Consider the following 26,331-nt stretch of genomic DNA (forward strand, 5'->3'; position numbering starts at 1 on the left):
TATTTCTGCGGGTTACTTTGTGCCTGATGAAGAGTCCTTCTTCACACCTTGCCAGTTTCCTTCCCATTTCCCCACCTGAGCAGATGAAAGCCGCAGTGCGTGCCAGTCCAAGGGCAGAGTGTCTGCCATGTGCGCGGTAGGGCTCTACTCAGTGAAGATGCAGCCTGCAGGAAAGTGTTTGGTCTAAAGCCAGGGATCACCGCTACTGACCCAAGAAGCATTCAGTTCTATCTTCGGGTCAGTCCAGAGGTGTTTCTAGAGTACAAGCCAAAAAACAGTATGAAGTTCCCGTTAAGTGATCTATTTTGGGGCATCTCATTTGTGTTTAACTCTTTGCAAGTACTTGACTTTCAATTCAAAATGATTCCTTGATAAGAATGATTCCTTGATAAAGCCTTATTCTCTGCCTGTGGGCAGATGCTAGATACATTTGACAGAAGGACTTGATTTTAATTCGTCTTCCTGGAGTCTGCTTCCTTTATAAGAATATGACACAGGAATGACAGTTAATGAAACGCTTGTGTTGTTTTAACACTATACTTTTAAAGGTTCCCGTTGTGTGTAAGGAGATTTCTTGGATATGAATGGTAGTTTTCAAAACAAATGAAAAGAACAAATGTGAATATAAAGGTTGGTTAGACCCTAGTGGGTAGTTCTGCTCTGTTCTGTAGGGTCTCTCTGAGTCAGAACTGACTGGACAGCACCTAAAAACAACAAGCCACAGACTGGCATGAGTTTCACTGCAAGCAGAAACACGTAAAAATCATCAGTCTGCTTCCTCACGTCTGCAGTGTCATCATCATGCCTGCCCTGGGAGATCCTGAAGGTCCTGAGATATCAGAGTGAAATCAGATCCCTGCTAGACGGCAAACTTTTAGAAGTCAGGAACTTACATGTCTTACAGGGTCACTTTGGGGAAATGATCTCACTCTGAAGCGTTATAGATGCCAAACCATAATATGGTGATCCTTGAATATAGATGTATTCAATATATATTTGTTGAGTGAATTAAATTATGTTCAGTATATTTTTACTACTGTGTATTCTTCTCTATTTCTGTGGACACTAGCAACAGAACTGTGTGGGATGTCTATGAGGACATGTATGAATATACATGAATATCCATAAAGACACACACATTGATGCACAGAGATCCTCACAGAAGGACACCCTGACTCCTGGCTAACATAATTTTTAATTAGCCGGAATGTTCTATCTCCCAGCTATGGTAGATAAGATTTACTGTGAATGTCGTTGTATTTTGCAAGGTTTTTCTTTTCACCTGTTGCCTTATAGAGGAGGCAACCAAATTTGTCTTAGGAAATCATAAAATCACAGTGCTCAGGAAGGGCGAATGTGGCATCTCGTCTTCTGGTGATTTAAGCCTAATCTCTCTACTTCTGGCCTGGTATTGGCATTACTAGTTAGTATGGAAGAAACCCAATTTCTTTCATGTTCCAGAAACAGGCTTTTTTTTTTTTTTTTCTTTTCTGAAAGAAAGAAAGAACTTCAACCTAGAGTATATATTTCTTAATTAAGAACTCTTATGATGCATTTAATTGATTATTCCTTGACTTTATTTCTAACAAGTTGTTTTGTTCATAACTGGGCTAATTCTTTCTAAATGGGAGATTGTATTATGCCCATATGGCATTCATTTATACATAGCATTCTAAGAATAAAAATATCATTTTAAAATGAAAATTACAATGCCAGCATGTGCCTGTTTCTACATAGTTCAGCTGATTTCAAGGCTTAAAGTGGGTGGCGTTTCAATACGATTGTAGGGTTATTAATGCATGGCAGTTCTGGTTCTGTAAACAAGGAAATAGACTGCTCTGTAGATTCTTCCGTGATGTGTAAATACATTTTCTAAGTGTAAGGATTCAAAGCCACCATATTAGCCATGTGACGCTTCTCATCTTTACTTCTCTAGTGTGGCTTCTGTGAGTTTTCACTGCGATCACGATTCTTCACATGTACTTATACCCCAGTTATTTCACTATGTTTGTTGGCTCATGCGTGACATTTCTTACTGGATTCCCGTTGATTTACTTAGGCTCGTCTTTTCTGTGAAGAGAGGAATTTCCCGGAGCTTGAAATTTAAGTGGTGATATACTGGGATAACCACCAAGTTCATTCCCATCACAATTTGGTATAAGCCCTTTTAGTATTTTGAGTGCCTGATTATAAAATGATCCCTTCGACCTGTCTGCATCAGCATATTATTATTTCTAATGTGTATCTCATTTATTTTGTACTGTAACTTTTTCAGAAACCCTGGCAGCATAGTGGTTAAGAATGATGACTGCTAACCAAAAGGTCGGTAGGTCGAATCCACCAGGTGCTCCTTGGAAACTCTATGGGGGCGGCTGTACTCTGTCCTGTGCAGTCACTATAGGGCCACTATGAATCAGAATCAACTTGCTGGCAATGGGTTTTTTTTTTTTTTGTATCTTGTTCTAGAAAGTATTTAGGGTGATTTACAAAGATGCATTCACCACCTGTCCATTTGTCATACTGTGGTGGCTTGCATGTTGCTGGAAGCTATGCCATCAGTATTTCAAATACTGGCAGGGTCACTCACGGTGGACAAGTTTCAGCAGAACTTCCAAGCTAAGACAGACTAGGAAGAAAGGCCTGGCAGTCTAGCTCCAAAAATTACCCAATGAAAACCTTGTGGATCACAACAGAACATCATCTGACTCACTTGCTTTGGACATGTCATCAGGAGGGATCAATCGCTACATGAGGACATCATGTTTGGTGAAGCAGAGGGCCAGCGAGGGTGAAGGAGACCCTCGGTGAGAGGAACTAGCACTGTAGCCACAGCGATGGACTTGAACATGCCTGCAACTCTGAAGATGCAGCAGCAGGCAATGTTTCATTCTGTTGTACAGAAAGTCCCTATGAGTAGCAATCGACTGGATGGCAGCTCTCTAATAAAGATGTGTAAAATATAACAAATTAAAATGTAAGAGTGAAAGAAGAAAGAAAAAAAGGTAGACTAATAAAAATAGAACGTGGGAAAAGGCTAAGAATTAGTAACTGATATATAGTGTACTCCTATGGCGCATAAATGGGTTTGGGCATCATAGCTGCCATTTTGAAGGGATCTCTGCTCCATTACACAGTATTCTTAATATACAAACAAACCGTTTACCTTCCCCCCTCTAAAGAAGTGATCCAAAATCCATTGCTGACTCATAGTGACCATATAGGACAGAGTAGATCTGTCCCCATAAAGTTACCAAGGAGCGGCTGGTGGATTCGAACTGCTGAACTTTTGGTTAACAGCCATAGCTCTTAACCACTGTACTACTAGAAGTGATCACTCCAAAGAAGTGATCAGTGTTTGTAAATTCTTTTAAAAAATTAATTATCATAATAGAATGGTAATTATGTATATGTAAGGTATGAAGAATAAAATGTGTACCCTCTGCCTAGCCTAAAACATAGAACATTGCCACTTCTTTTGAAGCCCTCAGTGTACCCTTCTCCGTTTGCATCCTGTGTCATTCCCCTTATTAGATGTAACTGCTGTTGTTAGGTGCTCTGTAGTTGATTTCCACTCCTAGTGACCCCACCTCTGACAGAGTAGAATGGCCCCATAGCGTTTTCTAGGCTGTAATCTTTATGGAAGCAGATGAGCAGGTCTTTTCTCCCTCGGAGCTCTGGGTGGGTTCAAACCTCCAACCTTTCAGTTAGCAGCCGAGTGCATAGCCGTTGCAACACCAGGGCTCCTTAGATGTAAGTAGTATCCTAAGTTTTGAAGTCTGTTTATTGCAGTTTTAACTTTTACCATCTATCTACATATCCTTAAGTAAAAATGAAACCACAGTTGTAAAAACGGCATGGGGACGGTGTCTGACCTCCTCTCACTTCATGAGGGAAAGGGGAATGAAGATCAACAGCCCAAGGCTGATTCCTCTGAGGTGGGCGTCAGACAGGCCTCCTCTCTCCGCCATCTTTATTAATTCTGACACCAGCTGTCCCTCGCACAGCACTCTGTACTTCTCTGCTGGGTTCGATAATTCATTGCAAGGACCACACAGAACTCACAGACCATACTCCCGACTCGGGTTTGTTACAGAAGTAACAGTTACAATTCAGGTTCAGGAACACTCAGGATGCAGTTCTTCCCTGAGGATAGCCTCTTCCCAGCAGTGCTCACAGGCACGCCTCTCCTCGGCCCTCAGTGTCTGCCCAAAGGTACTCAAGTTTCTTTGTCCATGGGCTGTTGGAAGCCCACCTCACTGTCTTCTGCTGCCAGGTCTCAGCTGCTGGTCTCTCCTTCCTTGGTGGTGGTGGGCTCCTCCTCTCTGCCCTGGAATTGGTTCTCTTTTGAGGCAAAAATGACCAATCCTTTGGTAGGCCATGATTACCCTATCGCATAGTTACCTGGGTGGGAGTTACAAGATCATGGCTAGAAAGGCCAAACACAAAAGTAGTTAATCACACCGCAATAGTGTGTGTATTTTTGTGTGACCTTTGCTTCTGCTTTGTTGTGTGGGAGCTTCATCCATGTTGAAGTGTGTTCCTCTAGTTCCCTCATGTTCACTTGCATGAATGTGCAGTATTTATCCATTCCCTTGGGAACATCAGTACTCTATTGATGTCTCCTGGTACATGTCTTCCGTGTGTACGTCTTACATAAGTACATGCCTGTGAGACTTTCTCTGAGTTATATAGTTAAGTATCACATTGTTGTCCCATGTTGATTGTGTATATTCACCTTTGCTAGATAATGCCAAGTTGTTTCCCAAAATGCTTATAACACCTTCTGCTCCCATTAGTGTAATGAGAGCTTTTGTGCCCCATGCTCTCATAATACTTGATATTGTCTGACTTTTTAATATTTGCCCATCTGGTGAGTGATTGATGCATTCTGTATAAGAGTACTAGCAGGCCAGAAGCCTGGCACCAGGGGTGGATTTCCTGCCCATCTGGCCCACCGGACCTTTCTTGACAGTTTCTCTCTTGTCCTGAATTTTCCTTCATGCCGTCTGCCCAAAGCTTGCTCGTGTCTCACAGTTTGCTACCACCTGTTTAGCTGAAGAATTTACAACAGATTTTCAAATGTTTTCAGTTACAGTTTTCTCAGTTAACTAGTTTAGTACATAAATCAAGGAATTACTTGACACTACATCTAGCCTGTGCTAAAATATGTGTTGTGCTTCCAGAGAGCTTACATGTCGTGTGAGGGTGAGGACAAAAGTGAAATAAACGTTAAAAGTAAGCTGAGCGTGAAGAAGGAAGCTCAGGGGCTGAGATGGGTAGTAATGTGGGAGATCTGCTCCAGGTTGTGGGGTCCTGGAAGGCTTCTCAGGCAGGTGAGTTAGCTGAGATGTGACAAATGGGAAGGGGTCAGCCATGCCCTGTGACTACTATGTGAGGGGTAGGCTGGGGCGAGGGGAGGTGTTGGAGGCAGCACTTCAGGCCAAGAGGGAACAGCGTGTGCAAGGAACTTGAGGCAGTTTAGGAGCCGTAAGAAGGCGGGTGTGGGTAGATGATGCTAGTTTGGAGGATTGTGGCAAGAGAGAAGGTTAGAGATTACAAAATAGCCAGATGGTATAGAATGTCCTAGGCAAGGTAAGGAGTGTGTAGTCATGCTTAAGTACAGTGGAAAGCGGGTGAAGAATCTGAAATGCGGGGAGTGGACATGGCCTGGTTAAAATATTGAGATAAATGTTGCTGATATGTGAAGACTGGATCGAAGGACAGGAAGCATATTCAAAGAATCACAAAATTGTAAATATTTAGTGGCATCTACTGTCTTGGAGGCACTGTACTAGGCTTGAGGATACAAGGTAGGGTCCTTAACCCTTAAGAAGCCCTTCACAGTCATTTGGAGGTGGTCAGGCACATTAGAAATCTGATAGTAGTAACTGCCAAGCTATATAAAGAAGGAACGATTTGTTGTTGTTCAGTGCTGTCGAGTCGAATTCAACTCCTAGTGACCATCTGTGACAGTAGAACTTGCCCCATAGGATTTTCTTGGCTGTAATGTGTACAGAAGGAGATCACCAGCTGTTTCTCTGGAGGAGCCACTGGTGGGTTCAAACTGCCAATCTTTCAGTTAGCAGCTTAGTGCTCATCCTTTGTGTTACTAAGGCTCTTTTGTCATGCTTTAGGGGCTCAGAAAAAGGAGAAATCACTGTGGACAGCAGCAAAAAGGAAAGCCTTCTTGGGAAGCTGTCAGATTCAGTCTGGACCTGGATGAATAGAAGTTAAATAGTGGGAAATAGGAAAGACATTCTAAGCAAGACAAAATGGTGAAGACTCCTGTGTGGACGGAACATAGGACAAGTGGGAGGTGAATTTAGAGAGAGGGAAAGCTGTTGCCAGATTGTGAGAGACCTGGAGCGGCCTCTCTTTCCTAAGATGGCATTACTGTGGAGTAGTAAACTGACAGACTTTTCACACCTTCACGATGATTCAGCTGACAGCTCTGGTTTAGAGGACTTCACTGGGGTTTCAGTTTCTGTATCGACCTTCACATTCAGAATTGCACTTATTGCGTTGGTCCTGGATTAATTTCTTACGGGTCTTTACCCAGTTACATGGTTGATTTTAGTTTGACTTTGGATATTTACATAGAAGAACCAATTCCTTTTTAAATAACCTAAGAAGTAATTTCGCAAATGCATGTCTAGCAAATAAAATAAGGGCTCTGACATTGCTCCCTCAACACTTTCCTTAATTTCGGTAATGGTGTGAGGAAAACTGGTTGAAGCAATGTGCATCCACAGGATTTATTTAGATTGACTAGGATCAAGTCAGCTGTTTTGTAGGAGGCTAAGCTCCTGCTCAGTACTTTTATTTACAATCCAAGCCCTTCCTCTTCATATCTCATCCTTTATTTAATGCTCAAACCTCTACCTAGACCCACCCTTAAGGTGGAACCAAGAAGACCACCTCGTACTCCATCCTGGATTCTGGCTTACTTCATTCCCTAAGGCTTTCCCTTTACTCCATCATGCCCATAGCCAGGAGAGGCGCATAGTCTGTCCAGTCTTAGTTTACCCAGCTGTCTGTTTGACCAGAGTCCAACTGTATAACCGACTCACCTGACTTTCATGCTCCCAGTAATACATACGGTCTTCAATCTCCTTATCTTGTCTGCTTTTCCAGTGTCTTGCAAACTTGTATATATTCTCGTGAATTCGTCAGTTTAATGTATTCTATTTTTAGTCACAAAACTTGATCAATTTCCTTCTCCAGGATAACAGATTTAATCTTTACTGAGCTACCCAGCACCCCCACCTTTAACATGTCTTTCTAAATTTCTTATCTCCATGTAAAAGCCCTCTGCAATGTTTTTGCCCACCCTCCTGTGGACTGGTCACCCGTTAGACCTCATGAAGTGGTGAGGGAATGCCAGTGAAGACCCTAAACCACGCAGAGCACTTGACACTCCTCCTGCTGCTCCGTGGGGACGGGGTGACACACCTGTGTAATAGCTGTCGTCAGTCGTTGCCTGCCTTCCCACATCTCTTTTCAGGAGACTCAGACCACTCTGAGAGCCTGCCAGAGTCACAGGTTTCAGAGAACCTCTTTCAGCAATGCTTCTTAAGTGTCCATTGTGACATTGGGCGTGTCCTCCGGGAAGCCTGCGGTCTTGTTGGGGGACGAGAGCTTACACCAAGTGAGCGGTGGACGAACAGCGCGAGGCAGCAGTCGACGACTGGCCTGACCAGGATGCCATCACCCCTGCTCAGGGCGCTGCCTGTGAGGGTGACGGTTGCACAACGTGGTTACTGCGATTGTGACCACTCACTTGTACACCTGAAATACGGTGCATTGGCAAGTGTTGTTTTCAAAAATAAATGACTAGCGGTGCAGCCTGCTCAGTTGCAGGGCCGCGGGTCACCTGCTCCTACTGCTCCCTCTGTCCCCTCAGCTTGTGGTTAATGAGCTGTACAAGTGGAGGAAATCTAAAGGTGAACTCGCCCCTGAAAAAGCCGACTACTCTGTGCCACCTATGAGGAAGTGCTGGACATGCAGATACAAAGGAAAAGCAGATGATAAACCCTGAAGAATGTTTATTATGAAGAAGAAGACAGTTTATTATGAAGAGAGTATGATTTCAGTCTCATTATAGCATTTCATTACAAGGATTCATTCTTAATAACAAAGCAATGTCCCTGTCCTGGTAAGTGACCTAAAGAAAAAGCATTTTGTTGATCAGTGTACAATAAATGCTATGCAATGAATACTCTCTCTGCTGCTTGTTCACTTAACAGCCATTTGTCATGAGAAAGGAATTGTCTTCTGAACTGGAGATGCGCACAGGGATGCCAGGCTACTGTAGCAACTCTGAATGTTCTGCCCCCCCCCCCAACTCCCTCTTCTTTAAACTTCCACACTTCCCGCCCTCAGGGAGCTCACACTGAAGAGGTGGACCACTAGGCAGCTGACTAACGCAGGCTGAGCCCCCTGAAGGCAGAGCTCAGGATTCTTGTTCGTCCTCTCTCCGTGTAACCAGCACCTCACACAGTACCTGGTGTGCAAAAGCTGTTCAGTAGAAATTCTTTTTTTTCTTTTTTAATTTGGAAATAATTTCAAACTTTCCGAAAAGTTGCCGTGTAATACAGAGTGGACCCGTATACCCTTTAGCCAGATTCATTTATTGTTAACATTTTCCCTCTTTTTGTGGCTGCCCTCCTCTCTCTCTCTCTCTCCCTTTGTGTGTGTGTGTGTGTGTGTGTGTGTGTAGACACTTTTTTTTTTCTGGGACCATTTGGAAGCAAGTTGCATACCTCATGTTTCTTCTAAAAACTTAAGTGTGTATTTCCTATGAATAAGGACATTCTCTGATGGAGCCCTGGTACTATTACCCACCTAGTTGAATTTCACTTTGCTGCGGTACTTTTATCTATTTTACATGCTGCCCATAGGTCAGTTTTGTCACTTAACCCAACAATGCCCTTTCTAGCATTTTTCTTTTCCTCCAGTACAGGATCCAGTCTAGGATCACTTATTCCATGAATTGTCATGTCTTTAGTTTCTTTTACTCTGAAGCAGTTCCATGGCCTCTTTGTATTTTATGACATTGAATTTTTTCACACATAGCTTTATTGATGTATAATTTACAGATGACAAAATTCACTGGCTTGAGCATGCAGCTGGATGATTTTTAGTAAATTTAGAGAATTGTGCAAACATGACCACAGTCCAGTTTTAGAACATTTCAGTTACCCTAGAAAAATCCATCCTGCCCTTTGCAGTCAATCCTCCACCCTCAAGCAACCACTACTCTGCTTTTTCTCGTTAGAGATTTGCCTTTTCTGGATGTTTCTATAAATGGAATCATACGACATGTAGTCTTTCGCATCGGGCTTCTTTCACAAAGTATAATGTTTCCAAGGTTTGTCCGTGTTCCCGCATGCATCAGTATTTCATTCCTTTTAATTGCTGAATAGTAGTCCATTGTGTAGATACACCGTATTGTGTTCATCTGCTCACCATTTGATGCATGTTTGGATTGGTTCTACTTTTTGACCCTTATGAATAATGCTGCTGTGTACATTATCATAAACAAGTCCTTGTGTGTATATACTTTTAATTTCTCTAGGATAGATACTTAAGAGTAGAATTGCGGAGTTGCATGATAATTTATATTTTAATTAAAAAAATTTTATTTTGCTTTAGGTGAAAGTTTGCAGTGCAAATTAGTTCCTCATTCAAAAATTTATACACAAATTATTTTGTGACAGTGATTGTAATCCGCACAATGTGTCAGCACTCTCCCCTTCTCCACCCCAGATTCCCTGCATCTATTTGTCCATTTTTCCTGTCCCATCCTGCCTTCTAGTCTTTGCTGTTTAGTCAAGTGTTGCCCATTGGTGTCATAGACTTGATTGAACTAAGAAGCACATTTCTCATGTGTGTTGTTATGTGTTTTATACACCTGTCTAATCTTTGTCTGAGAGGTAGACTTTGGGAGTGGCTTCAATTCTGAGTTAGCAGGATGTCTGGGGGCGATAGTCTCAGGGGTTCCTTCAGTCTCTGTCAGACCAGTAAATCTAGTCTTTTTGTGTGAATTTGTATTCTGTTTTACATTTTTTTCCCACCCTGTCCAGTACCCTCTATTGTGATCCCTGTCAGAGTGGTCAGTGGTGGTAGCCAGGCACTATCTAGTTCTTCAGGGCTTAGGCTGGTGGAGGCTGTGGTTCATGTGGTCTTTTAGCCCTTTGGACCAATATTTTCCTTTTGTCTTTTTTTTTTTTTTTTCTTTTCCTTTGCTCTGAATGGGATGGGACCAATAGATATGCTTAGGTCGCCATTCATAAGCTTTTAAGATCCCAGATGCTACTCACAAAAGTAGCACATAGAACATTTTCTTTATGAGCTGTGTTATGCCAATCAACCATGATATTCCCTGAGATCATGGTACCCAGCTCTCAGCCCCAGTAACATGGTCCCTCAAGTGTTTGGATGTGTCTAGGAAACTTTTATGACTCTGCCTTTGTCGAGGTGTTCTGAGGTCCCTGTATTGTGTGTCGTCTTTCCCTTAACCAAAGTTAACAGTTGTCTACTATCTAGTTAGTGATATCCCTTCCCCACCCCTCCCCTTCTTGTAAGATTGTTTTTTCTGTGTGTAAACCTTTTCTTGAGTTTTTGTAATAGTGGTCTTGTACATTGTTTGTCCTCTTGTGATTGACTTATTTCACTCAGCATAATGCTCTCCAGATTCACCCATGTCATTAGGTGTTTTGTGGATTCCTCATTGTTCTTTATTATTGCATAGTATTCCATTGTGTGTATGTCGCATAACTTGTTTATCCATTTTTCTGTTGTGGCACTTAGATTGTTACCATCTTTTTGCTATTGTGAATAATGCTTCAGTGAACATGGGTGTGCCTATGTCTATTCATGTGATGGCTCTTATTCTCTAGGATATATTCCCAAGAGTGGGATTGCTGAATCATATGGTATTTGTATTCCTAGCTTTTTAAGGAGGTGTCATATTGTTTTCTATAGTTGGTGTACCATTTTACATTCCTATACCAGTAGTGCATAAGAGTTCCAACCTCCTCGCAATCTCTCCAACATTTGTTATTTTCTGTTTTTTTGATTGGTGCCAGTAATGCTGGGGTGAGATGGTATTTCATTGTAGTTTTGATTTGCATTTCTCTAATAGCCAATAACTGCCAGCATTTCCTCATGTGTCTGTTAGCTGCCTGAATGTTTTCTTTGGTGAAGTATCTGTTCATATCCTTTGCTGATTTTTTATTGGGTTATTTGTCTTTTTGTTGCTGAGGTGTTGAAGTATTTTATAGATTAGACCCTTGTGGGATATGTCACAGGCCAAAATTTTTTCCCGATCTGTAGGTTCTTGTTTTACACTTTTGGTGCAGTCTGTTGATGAGTATAAGTGTTTAATTTTTAGGAGCCTCCAGTTATCTAATTTATCTTCTGGTGTTTGTGCATTTTTATAGCTTGTATTCTGTTTATACCATATATTAAGGCCCATAGTGTCCCCATTTTTCCTTCCCAGCTGCTATGGGGCAGTTCTGCTCTGTCCTGTAGGGTCACTGTGAGTCGGAATCCATTCCACGGCACACAACAACAAGAACATGCACATAAAACAATTAAGAAACACTCCCAAACCGCACAGTGTTTTCATGAGCATCACAAGGTAGCGCTTACATTCATTATTATGAACCGTTGTACTTAACTCAATTTTTTATCATAATAGGCTTTATGGCGGTCCGTTCTTAATTGTGAGTTGTCCATAAATTGGATGTTCATACCCTGGGGACTGTCTGTACTTAATCTGACTAGGTGGTATTGATTGCCCTCCAGAAGGACCACCGTCCACCAGTAGTTCTTGGAGGGCCTGTTTCCCTAAATCCTCACTCACAATTGGCATTCTCCAGTTCTCTAATTTTTGCTAGGTTAAGATGCATGATGTGAAATCTCATTGTTATTTTTTTGCATGTCTTTCCTCACCAGTGATTTTTTGCAATTTTGCTGTGATTACCAGCAAATTGATGGAGTTTTACTGAATAGTAATCCTAGTCCTCATGGAGTGTTTCTGATGTCATCCCTCCTGTCATCATCACTTCTCAGATCTAGCACAGCCCAAGGGTTTTCCTTCCTCCTTGGTCATAATATTCCCTCCCTTGCACCTCATTTTTGTAAAGTGATAGGAAAGAGGGGAGACCATTTAGTTCGCCCTGTGTTTTGTTCCTGTGGGAAATAAGATTTCTACTGCTTTGTACCAGCAGTGAGTTCCAGAGGAAGTAACAGATGGCTTGAAAGGTGAGAACAAAGGCATGAAGTCCCATGCAAGTGATGTCCCTTTGAAAATCAGCATTCAAGGGAAAGCAAGTGAAGAAGGCTGAAAGTGTGAGATGTGAGATGGGTTGCTAGGAATGGGGTCAGGGGATATCTGGAGACCTCAAGGCCCAAGGAAGGAGATGATCCGGAAAGGAATATAGCTCTGGGTGATGTGGGGTCTAGAGAAAGAGGAAGACTCCTTGAGATTTGGAGAGGGAGGAAGGCAAGAGGAGAATTTAAGGGTCTAAATTTTTAAATGTATGTATTTTTTAATAAAATAAAATACATGTAATAAAATACTTTTATTATTATTGTGCTTAAGGTGAAAGTTTACAAAGCAAATTAGTTTTTCATTCAAAAATGTCCAAATAAATTGTTTTGTGACACTGGTTGCAATCCCCAGTGTCAGCTCTCTCCCCCTTTCCACCCTGGGTTTCCCATTCCCTTTTCATCCAGTTTTTCTGTCCCTTCCTGTCTTCTCGTCTTTGCTTTTGGACAGGTGTTGCCCATTTGGTCTCATATACTTAATTAATGTAAGGAGCACATTTTTCATGTGTGTTACTGTTTGTTTTATAGGCTTGTCTAATCTGGCTGAAAGGTGACCTTCAGGAGTAGCTTCAGTTCTGAGTGTTCTGGGACCCTTGTCTCAGGGGTTTTTCTAGTCTCTGTCAGACCAGTAAGTCTGGTCTTTTTTGTGAATTTGAATTTTGTTCTCCATGTTTCTCCCACTGTGTCCTGGACCCTCTATTGTGATCCCAGTTGGTGAAAAATACATGTGTTCTAGAAAATGTATTCTACAAAATTAAGCTGAAAGTCATAGTGTCGATTCCCAGAGGATTTACAGTCTATTAGCAGGGCTTTTTGGACATGTTGTCAGGAGGGATTAGTCCCTGGAGAAGGACATCATCCTTGGCAGAGTAAAGGGTCAGCGGAAAAGAGGAAGACCCTCACTTAATGAGGTGGATTGACACTGTGGCTGCAACAACGAGCTCAATCATAGCAGCGATTGTAAGGATGGCTCAGGACCGGGCAGTGTTTCATTCTGTTGTGCGTTGGGTCGCTATGAGTCGGAACCGACTCGACGGCACCTAACAGCAACAACAAAGCAGGGCTCTTACTTTCTTTAGAAGATGTGAGTTGGAAGAGGCTAATGACAACACTTTTAAAACATGTACTAGAGTTGTGTGACTAATTCCATAGCTTTCAACTTTTATTCTACCCGCTTCTCCAGAAGAATGGGTGAGTAGGTAAAAGATGATTAGTAAGAAAGCAATTGAAGAGAGAAACAGCTCAGAGCAGTGGTTGTCCACTTGCCATTTCAGACATTGCCATTGTCATATCAGTGCCTATCCCTCACTTATTTTGCCCTCACTACAATAAGCACATTTTAAAGAGGCCTGGTCCATTTTATCTTGCAGGCAGGGCCCTCTGCAGACAGTTGCTTACTGAACTGCTCCCACATGGTCTTTGAGCTCAGCCATGGCAGACCTGAGGAGCCGAGGGGAAATGCTGTTGAGGAACAGGGTGTAAGGCCCTTAAAGCCTGCAGCTCTGGTCTTGGCTAGCATCCCTGAGTTTCCCTTACTCTGCACCTTTCCTCCCTGGGGTTCCCAGTCCTTGAGTCTAGAAAACTCAGGTAGTCATTTAACAGCTAAACTAAGAGGCCAGAGTGAAAGGTTAAGATGGAGAACAGATAATAAATCAGTGAAAGGATGAAAATAATTCCTGTGGCTAGGTGGCAGAAGACGGCTCAATCGAGGCATTCATAGAGCCATAAGGGTTAAAAGGGAATAGAGCTTTCCTGTAAAGGCAGGTGAAGGTGCTAATAGTAATAACAACCCCTTACGTAAATGTGTCTGTTGTTTTACAGTTCTGAGTTCTTTTCACGTTTGAGCAATCAGGGTTGTGACCACCATCCTTCTGACACATAGAGGAGGCTGAGGTACATGTGGGCAGAGGGACTTCCTCAAGGTCTCTTGGAAGCTGACACTGGAGTAGCTTGTTGATATTTCTGTGACAAAATGGTGCAGATTGAGGTGGCAGTGCCTGGGCACAAGCAGCTGACATTAAATAGGAGGACAGGAAGGAAAAGGATGTTAAAGGAGCAGAAAAACTGCAGAAGCAGAATGTTTAATGAAAAAATGAGCTGTCTTTGTAGCGTTCAGTCTCTACTAAGGTCCAGTAACAAGCCAAGCTATTTCTCAAAAGGAGAGTAGTTATCTTCAGAGGATGCCAGGGCTTTGCTCCAAAATCCTAAGGGTCTGTGGGGTGGTTCACCAATAGGGGCCTGCCAGAGACTCCATACAGAATCTCTGTCTGCCACCGACACTTCAAGCACCATTGAATCAGCTGGATCATACGGTCCAAGAGGCAGAGCAGCTTGCACAGCAGCCTGAACCTGTTGCAGAGCCTTCTCTTTTTCTGGGCCCCATTCAAAAGTAGCAGCTTTTCCAGTCACTTGGTAAATCGGCTGGAGTATGAGAAATATGTTGCCTCCCAAATCCAAAGAGGTCCTTAGCCACTGTGCCTCCTTTTTAGTTGTGTGAACAGCCAGATGCAATAACTTATCCTTCACTTTAGAAGGAATATCTCCACATGCCCCTTACCACTGGATCCCTAAAATTTTCACTGAGGTGGTAGAAGCCTGAATTTTTGTGGGATTAATTTACCACTCTCTAGCAGGCAAATGTTTTACCAGTAAGTCCAGAGTCACTGATACTTCTTCCTTAATACATCCAACCAGAGTAATGTTATCAAGGTAATGGACCAGTGTGACATCTTATGGAAGGGAAAGGCAATCAAGGGCCCCTGCTGACCAAATTGTGACACAGGGCTGGAGAGCTCATGGAGCCCTAAGGCAGGCAAGTGGAAGGGGTATTGCTGGCCTTGCCAGCTGAAGGCAAACTTCTGATGGTCTTTCCAAACAGGCATGGAGAAAAAGGCATTAGCCAACTCAATAGCTGCACACGAGTTACTAGGACATGTATTAATTTGCTCAAGCTATGAAACCACATCTGGAACAGCATCTGCAATTGGAGTCACAACCTGGTTAGGTTTTTGATAATCTACTGTCATCCTCCAAGATCCATCTGTTTTTTGCACGGGCCAAATAGGCAAGTTGGACGGGGGATGTGGTGAGAATCACCACCCCTGCATCCTTCAAGTCCTTGATGGTGGCAGTAATGTCTGCAATTCCTCGGGGAATGCAGTATTGCTTTTGGTTTCCTATTTTCCTGGGTAAGGGGAGATGTAATGGCTTCCGCTTGGCTTTTCTTACCAAAATAGCCCTTTCTCCATTTGTTGGGGATTCAGTGTGGGGCTTCTGCAGGTTGTTGAGTATGTCTATTCCAATAATGCATTCTGGAACTGGGAAAATCACTACAGGGGGATTCCGGGACCCACTGGACCTACCGTGAAACAAACATGAGCCAAGACTCTATTCATAACTCAACCTATATATGTCCCCACCCTGACTGGTGGGCTACAGTTCCATTTTGGGTCTCCTGGAATTAGTGTCAGTTCAGAGCTAGTATCCAGTAATCCCCAAAAAGTCTGATTATTTTCTTTTCTCCAATGAAAAGTCACTCTCATAAAAGGTCATACATCCCTTTGAGGAAGGCTAGGGGAGAGAATAACAATATAAATTTTTGGCAGTGTATTTGAGCCCTTCGTCATGGGGACCTGGCCTTCCCTTCATTCAAGGGGTTGTGGGTCTTTAAATTCTCTCAGGTATGGGAGTTGACTGAGGGCGATTCGAGTTAGACTGCTCTTCACCTGACCTAGAATTCATCGGCTTGTACAGATCAAGTAAATAGTAGATTTCCTATCTATTTCACTCCTAGGAACACCATGACTAAGGAGTCATAAGTCCATATGAGTCAGACTATTCTGATTACTGCTGTGACTTTGCTGTCCATTACTGTTACCATGCCCACCTTGTCCTTCTCGATTGAGTGCCACCACTTGGCCCTTGCTATCACAGGGTCCAATCAGCCCCATTGAATGTAGCTGTCTTAATTCAGTTAGGGCAGTTCCCACTGTCAGATCTGATTTACATAAAATAGGAATCATAGCAGTCTTCAAGGATGCTGGATTTCCCTTCATAAATTTGTTCCTCACAGTTGTGGTAAAAGTGTGTTCTCTGGGCATTGCATGTGTGGGTCTGTGGGTTTAACCTGATAAATCCACCTTAGCATGCCAGTTTTCCTAAGTCTTTGAATACCTTTTTCTACAGTATACCAAGGCAGGTCTGGTACCTCAACTTGATTTAGTGTAGGCCACTGGGTAATGCATGCTTCGGCAACCCAACCAAAGGAACTGTTAGATCTTTCCCTAACTTCTTGAGCTAAAACATTGAATGAAGAATGTGTGCTTAGTGGACCCATATCAATAAACTCAGACTGATCCATCTTTATGTTCCTTGCAGCATTATCCTGCACCCTTAATAACCATTCCCACACCTATTCCCCAGGTTCGTGTTTGTACATATTAGAAAAGTCAAGCAGTTCTGTTGGAGTGTAGCATACCTCCTCCTGGGTCACACTTTGTACTTTACCTTTTGGGGCTCACTGGGACTTAAGTCTAGTTATAGGTCTAGAAGCCAGAATCAGTAGTGTGGAATTGTTTTGAGAACATTCAGCATTGTGTTGTAAAGCATCTGCCTCAGATGATGCCCCGGGCAATGACTCAGGCAAGGGCTCTTTAGAGGCAGCTGGGCTGGGGCTAATCTCATGAGATGGAAGTGGAGGGGCTAATGCTTTTACTGGGCAGGGTGGTGTGGCAGACAGACACGAGGTCATCTCTTTCAAATGGTGCCTGCATATCATGCAGAGAAACATCTGCAAACCAGACACCAGTTTTCTCTTCCTCAGTCAACTGATCATGAGGCCATAGATGAAGACTAGGAAAGGGCAGGTAATGTAACAGGAGTGGAGACCATGGGCATTTGGGCCATTTCCTCATGCGACTTACTTGGGCCTTCAGGTCCTGCTCAGGCCCGATATCCTGTATACCACTTCTGTTTAATGATGGAGTGCCGCTGAGCACATCCGGCTTTATGGCTCTGTAATAAGACAACACCCAGTTCATGATGGGCAGCTCAGGCACATGGTGACTTGGAGTCCCATGGTTAAGTGTTCAGTCTCTACTAAGGCCCCGTAACAAGCCAAAAGCTGTTTGTCTAAGAGTAGTTAAATGCAGAGGATGGCAGGGCTTTGCTCTAAAATCCTAATGATCTGCCCTGTGATTCACCAATAGCAGCCTGCCAAAGACTCCAAACAGCATCTCTATCTGCGACTGACACTTCCAGAACCATTGGCTCTGCCAGATCATATGGCCCAATTGGCAGAGCAGCTTGGACACCAGCCTGAACCTGTTGCAAAGCTTTCTCTTGTGGGCACTGCTCAATACTAGCAGCTTTTCAAGTCAATTGATAAATAGGCTGGAGTAGCATACCCAAATGAGGGATGTGATACCTCCAAAATCCAAAGGGGCCCAACAAGTGTTGTGGCTCCTTTTTAGTTGTAGGAAGGGCCAGATACATCAACTTATCCTTAACTTTAGAAGGAATATCTCAACATGCCCCACACCACTGAAGCTCTAGAAATTTCACTGAGATGTAAGCACCTAGATTTTGGTCAGAATAATTTTCCACCCTCTAGCATGCAAAGATCTTACCAACAAGTCTAGAGTATTGATACTTCTTTCTTAACTAGGTTCAGTCAGCATAATGCCATTAATGTAATGGACCAGTGTGACGTCTTTTGGAAGGGAAAAGTGATCAAGTTTCCCGTGGAACTTGAGAGTTGATGTATCCCTGAGATAAAATAGTGAAGGAGTATTGCTGGCCTTACCAGCTGAAGGAAGACTGCTTCTGGTGGTCTTTTAAAACATGCATAGAGAAAAAAGCATTGGCTAGGTTAATGGTTGCACACCCCCAAAGATATATTAATTTTCAGGCCACATACCCAAGGAAACTTCTCTTCCAACTGATTGGCTGCTCATATCAGATCACAAAATGGAGCAGGATTACATAATTTTTGCCAAATCCCTGAGAATCATGGCCTCCCCAAGTTGACACATAACACTAACCATCACAGTGGTGATGAAAGTGTTCTAGAGTAGATACTGGTGATGGTTGAATAGGATTGTGAAAGTAGGTAAGGCCACTCTATTACACACTTTCAAGCTATTTAAACAAAACTTTATTTAATGAGAAATCTACCAGTTAATATAGTATAAACTCTAAAGCATAAATTGAGCTGGAAAAATATTACAACAAAAGCAAAAAAATACCTACTGAGGTGAGAAGAAGAAAATGTCTGGTTCTGAGGCTAATGTTTCCTGGCCATGAATGAGGAGCTCCTGTTGAGGTATGGCAACTGGCTCAGCCTCTGGTGCCTGAGGCAGAGCTAGAGGTGGAGAACCTAATAGCCTATGGGGCTCCAGTGTTGGAGTAGGATCGGGATTGATAAGAGCTGTTTGTCCGTGAGCCAGTTGTAGGTGGCCCAGGATGGAAATCCACCCCTCCAGCTGACTCTTTGTCTAGTGCCACTACTGGACCTGGTGATGAAAGAGCTGGTGCTCTGAGGACTTTCAGTGCTGGTGCCAGAGCAGTTGGCTGAGGAACCATTTCTGTAGGTGGCCCAGGATGGGAATCGGGCCCTCCAGCAGGCTCTTCTCCTGGTGCCCGGCCAGAGATCGAGATGGAGGGCTTTGGGGTTCAGTGAGCTCTGGTGTTGCTGCAGGTACAGGAGCAGGATTGACATCAGCCAGTGGTCCAGGAGCCGGAATAAGAGTCTGATCTTCCAGCTGACTCTCCATTTGGTACCAGTTTTGGAGTTGGTGATGGTGATCTTTGGAGCTCCAGTGTTAGTCCAGGCTTGTGATGGACCTCAGCAGGCAGTCCAGGAGCTCATTATGGTCTTGGCCCAGGGAGATAATCCAATCTTTCAGCAGGCTGTCTGTCAGGTGGCAGTGCTCAACTTGGTGATGTTGGACCTGTTGTTGTACCCAGCTCCAATGTTGCTGCAAGAGCAGGATCTGACTCAGGAAGTGGTCCTTGAGTCTGTTCTGGAAGTTGCCCAGGGTAAAAACCCAGCTCTCTTGAGGGCTCTCCATCTGTTGATGGGCTGGGTGGTGCTCTATTGAGCTTCGGTGTCGGTACAGGATCAGGATGGACATCACCAGGTGGTCCAGGATCCGGCTAAGGCGGTGGCCCCGCTTAAGAATGTGAACCTCCAGCGGGTTACCCGTCTGCTGCCAGAGCTGAAGCTCCTGATGGAATAGCTGGTGCTCTGTTGACCTCCTGTCTTGGAGCAGGAGCAGGATCGATGTCAGCTGGCAGTCCAGGATCCCATTCTGGAGGTGGCTCTGGATGGGAATCCACCTCTCCATCTGACTCTCCATCTGATGCTGGTGGTGGAGCTGGGGGAAGACCTGGGCTCCATCAGACTCCAGTGTTGGAACAGGAGCAGGAGCAGGATTGACATCAGCCAGTGGTTTGGGAGCCAGTTCTGGAGGTGGCCCAGGAGAGGGATCCATCCGTTCAGCCAGCTCTCTATCTGGTGCCAGTGCTGGAGCTGATGACATAATAGGTGGTATGCCATGGAGCTATGGTGCTGCTACAGGAGCAGAATGTACCCCAGGAGATTGTCCAGGAGCCGGTTCTTGGGGCAAAGTTAGCTCTTGAGCTTCTTTTGCAGTTGGCGCTGGCCCCGGCTTTAGAGCTGCAAGAGGAGAAAGGTTCACCAACATGACTGCCTTTCCTCATGCTTTCCCAGTGATGGGAAACAACCCACTGCCACGAAGAGAAGCCCGTTCCCAAGATTTCCACCCCAGGAAGTCTTCCCAGACTGTAGTCCCCCAGAGGAGGTTCTGAAGTTACTCTGAACTCTGGCTCAACCCCAGCCTCTGGGGGTCTTCCCCCGTACCCCTCAGAAGCTCACATGCAGTCATGGCCAGTCTTCCTCACCCTCTGGCTCTGCCTCAGTGACCTCCATTTGATCCAGCTGTGCCAAGAGAAGTTGGGTATCATGCTCCAGATGTGAGCCTGGCATGTTCACGTACACATACTCCACCACGAGCTTTAGGCAGGGGAAGTCCGGGGGCTGATTGAAATCCTCCAAGTATTCCTTCAGCCATGTGCCCAGGATAAAAGAGATGGCGCTAGGGATGGGTGGTGAAGAGCAGGGTCAGAGGTCTGGCTTTTCCCACCATACTGCCCTCCCAGGACACCCCTGCAAGGGTCCAGTCCCTCTGTCTGCCCCTGACTTTCCGAAGGTCAGCATTGCCCTGCACACGCCCTCTGACTGCCCTGACAGTGGCAGGCCTGGTCACTGACAGGAGGCTAGCACAGAGGCTTGTCCCAAGGAGCTCCCTATCAATGGTCTAACCAATTCTCCCTTCTAGGGAGTCTGAATTACATCCCTTTCTGTCCCCTGGCCCTCTCCCCACTGGACAGTAACCCTCTAAGGGCACGGAGATGCGTGTCTGCAGGTTCACCTCACAGCCTGGCACACAGTAGTGCTCCAGGATTATCTGATGCTGGGCGACACACAGAGTCCATCTCCTGACCCAGATGCCCAGGCCATAGAGCCCCTCCTCTGAAGCATGTGCACCAGTGTGCTGCCTGGTTCTCTGCATGTGTGTGAGCATCTCTTCTCCCACGGACACTGTTCTCCCCTGGGACAGGGGCCCCACATGCAGCTGAGCACCCACAACCGGGGATCGGGATTTGGGAGCAGTTTCCTCCAATCCCGCCCCCCCACACCTCCTGTTTTAGGCACCAAATAGACAAGGGAGGAAGCAGTGATGTGAGGGTATTGTGGGAGGATGAATTCTCTCAGGGGCCTCTTTGAGCCCCCAGCCTCCCCTCTGCTGCCCATGACACCCAGGTTCCACTCCCATCTCTGTATGACTGCTTACATCCTGCAGGGGTACCCCTAAACTCATCCCTCTAGTGGAATCTAGATGTGTGGGGCCAGGGTCTGCCAACCCCAATCCATACACACGACCCCTAAAACCTCCACCGTTCTGTAGAGATAGGAGGCCCTCCTTCTCCACACAAAGTCCACTCACCCTTTCAGCTGCTCCTGGGGTTCACCGTACTCAGCAGAATAGGGATGGTTACATCCATACCTAGAGGTGGTGTGAGGGTGTCACATCTAATGGACTGTGGACACTACTTGCTTAAGATGTCTAGTGTTCCTGTCTGACTCTCAGACTGGAACAGAATCCTAGGAGGGCAGGGCTTCCTATCTGCTTTGTTCACTGAACAATGCTAAATACCTAGAACAGTGTCTGCAACAGTAGGGGCTTCATGGATGATTGGTGAATGAGTGAACCCAACCAGCACCTTCCCAGGTATCTAAGAGTCCTGGGGCCCCTCTATCATCCTCCAGGGATCCCTGTTCTGGCTGTACCAAGGAGAAAAAAGGACCCACTAAATTGAATCTGCACCTCCTCTTTACAAATGTTAAGTAGGTTTGCTCAAGGGTATGTAGTCAGTGAGGGGTCACGTAGACAGCTTCTTCACGGGAGAGAGGAAAATAATAAATGTGAACATCCCAGCCCCTCAAGCACCCTTCACCTTAGAGCTGGGCTCCGGGTACACACTTCCTGTGGTTTGTCTCATGTGGTCCTGACAGTAATTCTAGCTGATTGGACCTTTAGCACCCTACTCAGAGGAGAAAACTGAGGCTCTGAGTGGTGAAGTGACATTCTCCAGAGTCACAGCTGGGAGGGGGTAGAGTCCCCATTGGGCTGTGGAGGGCTCACCTTTGGAGCAGATGTTCTAGGACCTGTTGGATGGTGGCGTAGGTTCTGTAGGCTCCCAGAAAGATTTCAATGTAGGAGAAGTCATCCTTTAGGTAGGCAGGCACCAGGAGCTCCACCAGCTTCTCCAGTGAGCCTGCCTTGAAGGTTTTCATCACCCAGGCCTCATCCAGGTCCTCGTCAGAACCAGAGACACACTGGAATGGGACAGAGGGGCGACATATTGTCAGAGGGAGCCCCATGAACCAACAGAAGGGTTGTGGGCTCAGAGCTCAGACCAGGTACTCCCTCTCCCTCAGTGATCTGTGTCAGGAGGTGGGACACCAGTGCCTTGAGCAGCAAACAGGCCTCAGCTTACAAAGCAGGATTGGAGTTGGGGGATGATTACAAACATTAGGAGCCTGAAGTGATTTTGTTAACGAAGTAACCATGGTATCTCCCTGGAGGAAAAGCTGTATCCCAGTGAGTCCTCACAAAACTCCGCATTTCAGGGATGAGAAAAGAGAGGCTTGGTGATATCCATTGTCTGCTTGAAGTCACCTGGTCCGAGCCCAGAACTGTCTGACACTAGGGCTCCATGATGTTCCCTCTGTGCTATGTGAGGCCTCTTCCACTCCTGACTCTGAGGGGAAGGTATGGTTCAAGCTCACTTCCTCCCAGCTGAAGACAGTGCACAGAGCAGACTCACCCATGAGATAAGCAAGACACAGATTTTTCTTTCTGTACGTGAAAGTGGGTTTTGAGAACCTGAAGCTATGGAGCACCCAGATCCAGCCAAGTGTGAGAGCCTGGAGATCCTGGGGTGGGAGAAAGACCCCTAGAGAGCCGAGGACCTGACCAGATGGCTCAGGGAGGACAAATGTGAATGGTTGGTAAAGGACTGAGAGGTGGCTCAGCTTCTCAGGGCCAACAGGTGCCTTAGAGCCACCCTGCAGTTCTGTTGGCCACGCTGACAGTGGATTGGCAAAATGGAAAGGAACCATAATACCTGGAACGGGCTTAATGCAGAGACTCAGCCAGCATCACAAATTGCTGGGCCATTGGACCGCGACAGCTGTTTTGGGAAGGAGTCTGGCTCTAGTGACCCTAACTTGAAATGTGCACATCCTTCTGCCCAGCATGCCACTCCTGGGAGTCTGTCCTGGGTGGGTCAGGGTATGAGGACACATGTAAGCGTTTCTGCAGCCCTGCTGAAAGGGCAGCAGAAGGAATCAGTCCAGGGACAGCAGCAGCGAGAGGCTCAGTCACTGTGGGTATAGGCCTCCCTTCTGCAGCATTCTGTATCGAGTCAGGGTACAGCCCCTGACCTGAAGGGGTCACGTGATGTATTCCCCAAGATTGGAGGTTATAGAAAAAGGTGAGTCATACACTGATCCCCACCCTTTAGGGTAAAAGAAGCCTGTTAAGTGTGATGATGTGTGAAGCTGGGAGAAGGTGTGGAAGGACAGTCCAGCCGACTGCTGCCTGGGGCTCTGGGGTTGAAAGTTAAGCACTAAAACGGCAGCAACGTGCAAAAGATGCATTGGCTTATGTGAAGTGAAGACAGTATAAAAAGCTCTTCTCTCATGTTCCTACAAATACGGGAAGAGTGACTTTGTTGCTGGCCAGGGCAGGGGAGGCAGTGTTGTGCAGGTAAGGTTGATTCCTTTGGGAGGGAACTGGGGACCCTCGAGAGGGAAAGCCCTGAGAGGAACTTGAGGTCTACAGGGTGGTGTCTGGGCCCTGAGCCCTGGGCCCCCTCTGGTCATCTCGGGTCCCTGGATGGGGATGCCGCTCCCCTCTAGCCGCACTCACCCAGAACCTTTGCCAGCCCTTCCTGGCCCCTTTCTTGGGGTAGACCGAGTAGACGATGCCATTCTCCTTTTCCTTGGGGATCTCCTGCTGGCAGTTCTGCAGAGACAGTGCTTTCAGCTGCCAGGGATACATCAAGAGCCCCTCTGAGCCACCTCCTTCCCTTTCTGCCCATCAAGCCCTTGTGCCTCCGAGGAGCTCCCAGTTCCCCCATACTGGGTGGGTTGGACTGTGAGCAGCACCATGTAGCCCTGACCAAGTCCACGGATAGAAAAACGAAGCTCTGCCTATTGCAGCAGGATCTGGCAGAAGCTGGGCTGGCACAGGGTCAACAGTGGCTGAGGCAATGCCAGCAGCTAGGGCTGCACTTTGAGTCCCCACTCAGGGTCAGCTGGATCTCTGAGAAGGCCCAAATGAGCGTGCTGACTCAGCTGTGACCCCGACAGTCCCTCCCTAAGATGTGGTCTGAACTGGAACCCCTGGGTAGACTTAAATCCCAGCATTCTGTGTGATCAGAGGGATCAGGGCAGGGAAGTAAAAGAGGCCTCCACACTTGCCACTGCACCCCTGGTCTCCAAGGCACCCAATCTGATGGACTAGACCCAGCCGTGGTCAGACTCAGCCCCATGAATCCAGTATGGTGAGAGACCGTGGGGATGGAGCTTGGGGTTGCCCTCAATGTGTGCTAGTCCTGAAGCAGCAGCCCCATTTTCATCATCCTCATTATCACTCCTCCTCTCCCACATCTCCCCAGATCACATGGCGCCTCCTTCGCTGACCTCACCACTTCTCTCCCAAATGGACCCTGCCTCAGCCAACAACTTTCTGCCTCCTCAGTTCTGTCCACATTTCCTCCCAGCCCCCATTACCAGGGACCCCATGAGGACAAGGGTTGGCATGGCCTGGGGGATGGCGTGACCTGGGGGAGGGGTGTGGGACTGCCCAGGTGGGATCACAGTGGTGGCCTGGCCTATATTGGCATCCCTGGGCCACCCTGTGTTACCTTTGGATTCTTTTTGGTGAATGGCCTGAGCTTTCGTGAGTGGGGGACAAGACCACGTCTCAGCCTTGGTGAAAATGTCGAACTCCTGGGTCTCTCAAGCTTTGACACAAGGGAAGATGGGAGACAACAAGAAAACATGTTTCTAGTTTGAGTATCTCTACTCAAGTGAGCTGGGTAGGGTGCTGGTTACCAGGGTTCCAAGTTCTATGTACTGTGTCGTCAAGGAAGTGAGGTCACGTCCTGCTCTCCTGGCTTGGGCCTGATGTCAGTTAAGATGTCCCCAAAGTCCCCACTGTGCTGCTGAATGCTCACCTCTCCTCATGCCATCTCCATAACTGTACACAGTGACACCAACACAGCCCTCTCCCCCACCCCCAGAGCCTGTGGAAGGCCTGGGGGTAGCCAGGGCCCCAGCTTTGAGTAGATCAGTTTTGTGACCCTGGACAAGTCTTTGTGCTTCTCAGAGCCTCCCCAGTCCTCTACCCACACAGTAGGGAACATTTTAGTATCTTCTTCCTGGGAACCTCAGCAGGTATATGTGAGGTAATACTTATAGAACCCATGGGCTGGAATTACCTGAAGCTAACCAGGGGTGGATTATCTAGTAGGCAAGGTAAGCACAGGGCTTACCAGCTTACCAGATCATCTATAATAAACATTTTCACCTTTTCATAATTTTTTACCACATCTAATACTCTGCTTCTAGGTATGGCTGGCATCTGTCTCTCCCAACCCCACAGCACCTTCCTACAGAATCAAAGCCTCTTTTCAAATTTACAGTCCCTGATGGGGGCAGATGACCCTGTAAGCAAGGTAAACACAGGTCTCCTTGTGCTTACTTACTAATCTGTAGTGAACAATTTCACATGGGTTTTGCCATATCAAAGATTTGGTGTTCACCGTGTTTACTTGCCTGTTGGATAATCTGCTCCTGTAGCTAATGCACAAACTCAGAGATGGAAGAATTTCAAGCAAGGGTGGGAAGATGCATGGAGTACATCTCCAAACAGGGCTGGGTTCTGGTGGTGTGAGCTTGGGAAAGTCACTTCCCCTCTTGGCCTCAATTCCCAGCCTGCACCGGGAGGGGATTGAAATTAAATGAACATCAGATATTGTCACCCTGTGCATAAAACCCTCCAATAACTTCCATTATATAGAATCTGACCCAGTGCCTCATCTCAGACTAGCGGGTGGGCAGCCTGCACGATGGCTCCCAACAGTCCTACCTGTTGGTCTCCACATCCTGGGTGACCCCCTCCCCTCCGTGTGGATTGGACTCAGCGGCTCGCTTCTCAAGAATGTTGTTGTTGTTAGGTGCCACTGATTCGGTTTCAACTCGTAATGACCGCATATGGGGCAATGTTTCTTGGCTCTCTTTTATTCTCTCTCTCTGTCTAAGTCATCTCTCTCCCTGAGTGTCTTTCATTTATTTCTATTTCTCCCCCCTTCCCTCGGGAAGGAGCTGTGATGTATGAC

General features: G+C 45.9%; 1 protein-coding gene and 1 long non-coding RNA gene across 2 annotated transcripts in view; both read right to left on the reverse strand.

Moving 5' to 3' along the window:
* The window catches only part of LOC126068358 (uncharacterized), a 266,350-nt gene that overhangs the window by 169,561 nt on the left and 70,458 nt on the right, over window positions 1-26,331 (reverse strand). The gene's annotated exons all lie outside the window — the stretch shown is intronic.
* On the reverse strand, window positions 19,892-25,008 carry LOC126068351 (ral guanine nucleotide dissociation stimulator-like). The gene is made up of 6 exons (XM_049870827.1): window positions 24,856-25,008; window positions 23,856-23,951; window positions 22,065-22,258; window positions 21,366-21,425; window positions 20,260-20,453; window positions 19,892-20,014 (listed from the first exon to the last, which is right to left on the reverse strand). Exons 1-6 carry the CDS (start codon window positions 24,991-24,993, stop codon window positions 19,899-19,901), a joined length of 798 nt encoding a protein of 265 aa, XP_049726784.1. The 5' UTR covers window positions 24,994-25,008; the 3' UTR covers window positions 19,892-19,898.

This window comes from Elephas maximus, chromosome 27, assembly GCF_024166365.1.
Source record: "Elephas maximus indicus isolate mEleMax1 chromosome 27, mEleMax1 primary haplotype, whole genome shotgun sequence".
NCBI classification, from domain to species: Eukaryota; Metazoa; Chordata; class Mammalia; order Proboscidea; family Elephantidae; genus Elephas; species Elephas maximus.

Coding starts and splice junctions, on each gene's coding strand:
- LOC126068351 (XM_049870827.1), bottom strand. CDS start 24,993: ATGTTTTCTTGTTGTCTCCCATCTTCCCTTGTGTCAAAGCTTGAGAGA. Junction 23,952..24,855: donor TCACCAAAAAGAATCCAAAG/GTAACACAGGGT, acceptor CTGTCTCTGCAG/AACTGCCAGCAGGAGATCCC. Junction 20,454..21,365: donor CCCCAGGAGCAGCTGAAAGG/GTGAGTGGACTT, acceptor ACCCATCCCTAG/CGCCATCTCTTTTATCCTGG.